This window comes from Dipodomys ordii, unplaced genomic scaffold (genome assembly GCF_000151885.1).
Source record: "Dipodomys ordii isolate 6190 unplaced genomic scaffold, Dord_2.0 Scaffold6, whole genome shotgun sequence".
NCBI classification, from domain to species: domain Eukaryota; kingdom Metazoa; phylum Chordata; class Mammalia; order Rodentia; family Heteromyidae; genus Dipodomys; species Dipodomys ordii.
The window spans coordinates 1-7575 of NW_012267222.1; the positions used below are offsets into that span (position 1 = coordinate 1).

At 64.4% G+C, this 7575-nt stretch overlaps 1 protein-coding gene across 1 annotated transcript; it reads right to left on the reverse strand.

Moving 5' to 3' along the window:
- Nucleotides 1-629: 629 nt before the first annotated feature.
- On the reverse strand, nucleotides 630-3700 carry Dvl1 (dishevelled segment polarity protein 1; the record flags this gene model as incomplete). The annotated part of the gene is made up of 11 exons (XM_013031385.1): nucleotides 3627-3700; nucleotides 3444-3513; nucleotides 3182-3303; nucleotides 2437-2540; nucleotides 2046-2184; nucleotides 1648-1741; nucleotides 1502-1571; nucleotides 1280-1419; nucleotides 1128-1204; nucleotides 970-1037; nucleotides 630-814 (listed from the first exon to the last, which is right to left on the reverse strand). Coding segments are annotated over exons 1-11 (1143 nt in total), but the record flags the coding sequence as incomplete, so codon positions are not given.
- Nucleotides 3701-7575: the final 3875 nt, after the last annotated feature.

Genomic DNA, 7575 nt, shown 5'->3' on the forward strand with positions numbered 1-7575 from the left:
TCCTCCACGTCCACTCACTCACACCAGGCCTGCCTGTCCTCCTCCACGTCCACTCACACCAGGCCTGCCTGTCCTCCTCCACGTCCACTCACTCACACCAGGCCTGCCTGTCCTCCATGTCCACTCACACCAGACCTGCCTGTCCTCCTCCACGTCCACTCACACCAGGCCTGCCTGTCCTCACGCCCACTCACTCACACCAGACCTGCCTGTCCTCACGCCCACCGCTGCAGGCTCGGAACTGTTAGTTTTGTTAGTGGCTGGTAAGCAGAGGAAGGCCCACTCTCTCCTCCCGCTCAGCACACCCTGCCTGAGCCCCACTCCTCTACTCAGGTGGGGCTGGGCTGTGTGCACACATCTCCAAGGGAGCTGGGGACAGCATGTGTCATGAGCCCCGACAGCAGCCATGGAGCACGAGGCTCAGGCCTGGAACAGCCTCGCCCCAGCCTGCCTCCTGCCAGGGATGGGAGCATGGAGGCTCAGGCCTGGAACAGCCTCGCCCCAGCCTGCCTCCTGCCGGGGATGGGAGCATGGAGGCTCAGGCCTGGAACAGCCTCGCCCCAGCCTGCCTCCTGCCGGGGATGGGAGCATGGAGGCTCAGGCCTGGAACAGGCCTGGCCCCAGCCTGCCTCCTGCCGGGTCCTCCCAAGCTGCCACTTACGTGGGGCGCCAGGCACTGAGCTGGTTAGTGAGGAGGAGCTGGTGCGGGTGACGGCACTGGAGCAGGGGCTCGTACCGTAGCGGGGCAGGGCGCCTGTCAGTGCGGCCGTGTGCGACAGCCAGGCAGCAGGGTCAATTGGCCGCACAGGGTCAGCTGGGCAGCCGCCACCAGGCGAGGACGACGGTGACGGAGAGGGAAGACGCAGCACGCAGCACGCAGCACGGGAGCAGAGAAGAGAGGCCTGTCAGGAGGCTGGGCCAGACGGCTGCCCCGCCCACCTGCCCCGCCCACCGTGCCTGCTCACTCACCCCTCGGGATGGTGAAGTAGCTCCTAGGCGTTGGGTCCCAGCACTTGGCCACTGTGAGGCTGATGGGCCTGCAGGGCGGGCTGGTCACATGGTGAGGCCCCGGCAGCCCCTCCCAGCAGCACCCTCTCCCGCCCCCCCAACACACCCACCCTCCTCACCCTGTCTGGGACACGATCTCCCGCAGCACCCGCACGGCATCATCGTTGCTCATGTTCTCAAAGTTGACATCGTTCACCTGCAGGAGTCGGGGGCGGGGGTCAGAGGTTCTGGTGAGGGGACAGCTCAGGCCAACAGCACCCAGGGCTCTCACCTGCAGCAGCATGTCTCCGGGCTCGATGCGGCCGTCCGCGGCCACAGCCCCGCCCTTCATGATGGAGCCGATGTAGATGCCGCCGTCGCCCCGGTCATTGCTCTGGCCCACGATGCTGATGCCCAGAAAGTGGTGTCTCTCTGCAGGAGGGGCTGTGAGCAGGCCCTGCAGACCCCCACCCAGGCCCACTCCCACCGCACCCGGCTCGCCCACAGGCCTCACCCATGTTGAGCGTGACAGTGATGATGTTCAAGGACATGGTGGAGTCGGTGATGCTGCTGAAGGAGGACGCCTGTGGGGGGACCCGGTGAGGGGCTGCAGCGGGCCCCGCCCCACCGGCCCCCGCCCACCCCACCACGGCCACCAACCCGGTCTGTCTGCCTCAAGCGCTGCTTCCGCCTCCGGCGCTTGTGCTTCCGGATGAGCCGCGAGGAGGTACTCTGCTCGGTGGAGCTGCTCAGCCTGGTGGGACAGGGGGCCGAGGTCAGAGCGCCAAGGACACAGACCCGGGAGGCCCCCGCTTCTGCAGGGGACACAGACGGGGGGGGGCACACGGCGCCCTCTCCCACAGAGCTGGCCGTAGAGGGATAGACAGGAGCCATTGTCTTTGCGCCCCTCATGCCTCACATGCAACAGGCACGCGGGCGTGTACTTGAGACCCCACACAGGCAGACGAGAGTGGGACATGAGCATGTTAAGCCAGTCCTACATGCACGCGCACACACACACGCACACACACGTACACACACGCGCACGCCCAGCCCACCGGCTTGTGTTGTCCTCCTCATCAGAGTCGATGAAGCTGCTGGACTCAAGCTCACTGCTAAGTGCAGTGGACGCGCTGTCTGGGGGTAGCCCCAAGTCCCGCCGCCGGTCCCCCCTTGGGTGCCCATTGGTCCGGGCCGCTGTGGGACAGCAGAGAGGGAGCTGACCATAGAGCCTCAGAACACACAGCATCAAGCTGCTGCTTGTCTGGGAGCTGAGGGGAACTGGGATTAAGGGGTGGTGAGGGAAAAGGGGATGGGGGCAGCACCAGGCACGGGGCATCCACCCAGGGATCTCGGGCCGCTGAGGGGAGACATGGGGTGGTGGCAGCACTTGGGCTCTGTGGCCTCCCAGGGGGTTGGGCCTGGGCCTGGGGACCAAGCATGCGGTACCCTCATCGCGGTTCCGGCGCCGGCCTCGCTCCCGCCGATGACTGAGCATGGACTCGGTGCCCGTCTCATTATCCATCCCATCACGGCTGCTGGCCACATTTGGACTGTGCAAAGAACAGGCGGAGTGAGGCAGGATGGGGGGGGTGAGGGAGGGGGATGTGTGGGGCAGGATGGGGGGTGAGGGAGGGGGATGGGTGGGGCAGGATGGGGGGTGAGGGAGGGGGATGGGTGAGGCAGGATGGGGGGGTGAGGGAGGGGGATGGGTAGGGCAGGATGGGGGGTGAGGGAGGGGGATGGGTGGGGCAGGATGGGGGGGTGAGGGAGGGGGATGGGTAGGGCAGGATGGGGGGGTGAGGGAGGGGGATGGGTGGGGCAGGATGGGGGGGTGAGGGAGGGGGATGGGTGGGGCAGAATGGTGGGGGGTGAGGGAGGGGGACGGGTGGGGCAGGATGGGGGGGTGAGAGAGGGGGACGGGTAGGGCAGGATGGGGGGGTGAGGGAGGGGGATGGGTGGGGCAGGATGGGGGGTGAGGGAGGGGGATGGGTGGGGCAGGATGGGGGGTGAGGGAGGGGGATGGGTCGGGCAGGATGGGGGGGACGGGGCAGAACCGGCCGCTGGTGTCCCCACACGAGAGGGGCGCTCAGCTGCGGCAAGCAGCCCTGCGGCCAGCCCCTTCCACATGGCCTTAGGTGCAGGTATCCAGGAGTAACAGAGCTCTGTTTCCCCACCCCACCCCAGTCCTTACTGAAAGGAGGGAGGCCGGGAGTCCCCGATGCCACCTGTCCGCTCGAGGGGTGGGGGGAGGTCCGTGTGGCTGTCAGTGCCCTGGGACCCCACATCCGAGTGGGAGCCCTCAGCCAGTACCAGCTGTGAAGGGAGAGCAAGGTCACTTCTGCAGAGCACCAAGAGCAGGTGGCCAGCCCCGTTCACCTTCTCTCCTCCAGCCCAACCACCTCCTTCCAGAAGGGCACCCCCTCCTGGGGTCTAATGGGGTCACCCACACTCACCCAGGACACCACCCGGCCATTGAAGCAGGGCAGTTTGGCGTTGTCCTCAGAGATCTCCTCCTTCACCACCCTGCAGACAGACACACACGAGGCTGCCGCACAAGCCTCATGGCTAAGAGACACCGCGGGTGGCGGGGCCTCCACCGGCACAATGCCTTCCCAAGGGCCTTGGCGGCCACCCACCGGCCCCAGGCTCTCACCTCTGCTCCCGAACAGCACCGGGACGGGGTGGAAGGGGGTGGCCTCCACTCACCCATGCTAGCCTCCAACCCATGAGAGGGGCTCGGCAGCTGGGGCAGAGGGCTCCTAGGGAGAGCCTGGCCCCTGAGCCACCCCCTTCCCAGCCTCTCTCCAGGTGTCTCTCCAGCCCCACCCGCAGCTGCTCCTGGAGCTCACACCACTTAGGCCCTCCTCTCGGTCAGCAGGCCACCTCCAAGGCACTCAGTCAGTCCTTGGCTTTCCGCTGTCTCTCCACTGCACATGGCAAGGGCTCCAACCCCGGCCACTCACAGACAGGCCTCCGACCCCCCCAGCATGGGAACAGCAGGTCCACAGCTCCTCGGGCCACCGTGACCCAGCCTGACCCAGGGGTTGCCCACCCCTGCCCAGTGTGCCCCCCTGGACCTCTCTGAAGTATTCAGGGGTCGCAACCTGCTGATCTGCATCTCGCTCTGCTCCGTGCCTGTCAGACCCTAGCGTTCTTCCCTGTATCCCACCAAACCAGGCAGGTCTCAGATCACAGCTGGCCGGGCAGGTCACCAGCCAAGTCAGCCCTCTGTGTGGTCAAGAGAGCCCTCGTGTGTGTGTCCAGCCAGGGAGACAACGCAGACTCCACACACTAGACCAGCACCAGCTCTCAGGGGGCTGCAGTCTGACCCTACCTGAAGACCTGGAGGGACAGCCAGGGACAACTGCTAGCCAGCTATCGCCGCCGACCAGCACCAAGCCTCACCTGGTCTCAACGCTGCCCCGGTCTGACGGACTGGGAAGGAGCTATGGGCACCCAGGCAGGTGAGGGCATGTGCAATGGAACAAGGCCCCTGCACAGGAGCAAGGTGACCAACACAGGTCACAGGGCCCCTGGGAAGGGCTGCGGCCTGTGTCTGCTCAGCTCCACCGAGCACAGTGGGATTTTCCATGCTCGAGAGCCGGGAGCTGGAGCATACCTGGAAGGAATGGTCCCTGTGCCAGGCCCAAGGCCACCCCTGCCCGTCCGTCCAGGTTCGCTGGCCCAGCACCACACAGCCTGTGCTGCGCAGAGGCGACTGGAGGCCCCATCGGAGCTGACACCACCATGCCACCATGGGACACCAACCACCAGGCCCTGGCCACCCATCCATGGGGCAGAGCGGGTGACAGAGACAAGGAGGTACGTCCCATCTGCCACTGCCTCTGGGGGCCTCGTTAGGGACTCACATCAAGGAACCGGTCTTCGTGAGTGGAAAGCCACCTCTCAGGGCCCCTGGCGTCTGCTGCCCCAGCCCCAACGCTGGGCTCATCCCAGGACAGCCTGGGACACAGGCAGCAGACCCAGCAGAAGCAGCCATCAAGAGGCTGTCACCATGGGAACCTGCCAGCGCTCCAGGGGCCTTGAGCTGTGCTAGAGGCAGCTGTGGGACCAGAGGCTCTCCCTGAGGGAACTGACTGAACCAGAGACCCCAGCAGAGATCCCGCCTCAGCTCCGAGCCTGGCCCCGGAAGCCCCCTGGCAACCTCTCCACTGCCGCACCAAGGCCAGCCCTATCCGACGCACCCCAGGGAGCATCACGGCAGGAGCTCCCCGGCAGCCACTGCCTGCCTCAGAGTCCGCCCCGGCCAGGGCCTCGAGGTGGCACAGGCAGGCCACCTGGGGCCTCTGTCCCGCCCCTCAGGCAGACGCCCCTCCAGGCCCAAAGGCCCTGTTTCTTGGCCCACTTCTCAGCCTGAGGAGCTCAAGTCCGGCCTTTCTCCTAGATTGGGGGTGAGGGAGATAAAAAGGGCCAGGGGCCAGGACAGCAGGAGAGGGGGAAGACTTGCCCTAAATCTCAGGGAAATCCCTGCCCCTCCCCCCAGAACCACAGGCCAAGGGTAGCAACAGGAGTGCTTCCCACAGCGGGAGCCCGTCACAGCGCTGCACCGGGCTGCTCGCGCCCTGGACTGTCCAGAAGTGACCGTCAGAGTGGTCACCGCCAACTTTTCTCAGCATTTTGCCAACATTTTGCCCCCAACCTCACAATTCTTTTTTTTTGGGGGGGTCCAGTCGTGGGGCCTGAACTCTGGGCCTGGGCGCTGTCCCTCAGCTCTTCAGCTCAAGGTGAGCGCTCTACCACTTGAGCCACAGCGCCACTTCCGGCTTTTTCTTTTTTTTGCTTGTGTGGTGCTGAGGAATTGAACCCAGGGCCTCAGGCATGCAAGGCGAGCGCTCTACCACTGAGCCACCTTCCCAGCCCCACCAACCTCCCAATTCTTGTGTGTGTGCGCATGCATGTGCCAGTACACCTAGGCACGGCCCTCAGGTCTCTTCACTTGGGTGGCGCTCTACCACTTGAGGCACAGCCCCATCCCACAGCCTCACAAGCCCCAAGGAGATCTTGGTTAGCCCCCCACTTGTAGCTGTCGCCACCAGCCCTGTGTCCCGCCCCAGGGATGAAGGTAGGGACTCAGCACAGCTTGGCCCAGAGGGACCTCAGGACTCTGAGAAGCCACAGCACAGGCATGGACCAGCTTCCCCAGGGGCACAGCCCTTAGTAAGTCTGTCCTCCTCTGTAGACACAGAGGCTGGCAGAGCACAGCACAGGGCGTGAGAAAACCCTAAGTCTCCAGCCGGCAGACCAGTGCCTAGCTCCTGACCAAAGCTAGCCACTCTCCTGCCAGCCCACACAAGGGCGGCGCTGAGTCCGTGGACCTAAGCCTCCTCCCCAGGCTCCAGTGTATCCACGGCCCAGGCCGAGACTCTCCCAATACCAGGGAGGTGCACATAGCACAGGGAGGTGGAATGTCCAAACCCAGACAGCACCGTCGGGAAGGGCAGCGCAGCCGCCAAGCACTCATCCCCGCCAGCAGCCCCATCGTGGCCCTACCAGGATGCAAGGAGTCTGGGGGTCCTAGACCCTACCCTCGCTCCCTGGCCCTCAAAGATGCAGAGGCAGAAGCTCAGCGCTATGTCCATCAGGCTGACAGCAACAAGCGCTCTTCCCCCGTCCTGGGAGTGAGAGCCAAACACCTTCCCCAGCTGCCTCAGAGCCCACCTCCCACCACCACCAGACCCAACCCAGGGCTCAGCCGCCACGCCCTATGGCCCTGCGTCAGAACACCAGGACGTGCAGACATTTTGGCCAAAGGTGTGTGTGAAAGGGGCCAACACCGACCAGAACCCACTCCCCCTAAGCCAGCTGTGGTCCGGGGCAGGAACCCAGAGTCACCAAGCACTCTGCAGAGCCTCCATCAGGCCAGCCAGGAACTTCCTCCTCCTCCCCAAGGTATCCAAAGCATGCTCCAAGCTCAGCTCTCAGTGACCCACGCTGAAGTGGAGAAGCCCCTTCCCTAGGGAATCTAGTCCACTGAATGCATGATCCTGCAGACCAGATAGACTCTGAGGCCCTGTGGTGGAACTCTGGCAAGGAGAGGAGGGAAGCAGTTGACAGAAATCCCTCTCAGATTCCTGAGGCTAGATGGCCAATGATCAGAGAACAGGGAAGAAACAAGGTACAGCCCTTGTCCTGCCTGTTCATGGAACATTCTGTCACCCAGGCCAGCCTCCACCTACCTCCACCTCGTGGCTCTCTGCCTCCCAGCTCTCCTGAAAATATGAGATTCCCACCTTGTACCCTTAAGCTCTCTGCTAGCTAACTGCCCCACAGCCTAGCCATGCCCAAGCCTCCCCAAATAGCCAAAGGGGCTGTTCCTACATAAAACCCACCTCTGAGGTTGGGCACCTATGGGTCCTCCACGCCTGCCCACAGCGCAGCGCCACTGGAGGGCAGGGGGCTGAGGCCAGGTGACCTGCTCTTGGCAGCCCTAGATGGGCATCAGGAAGAGGGTACGGAGTCCCCTCAAAAAGGTTCCAGAGCTGGGTGCCAGTGGCTCACGCCTGTCATCCTATCCTGAGATCTGAGGATTGCGGCTCAAAGCCAGCCTGGGAAAGAAAGTCTGTG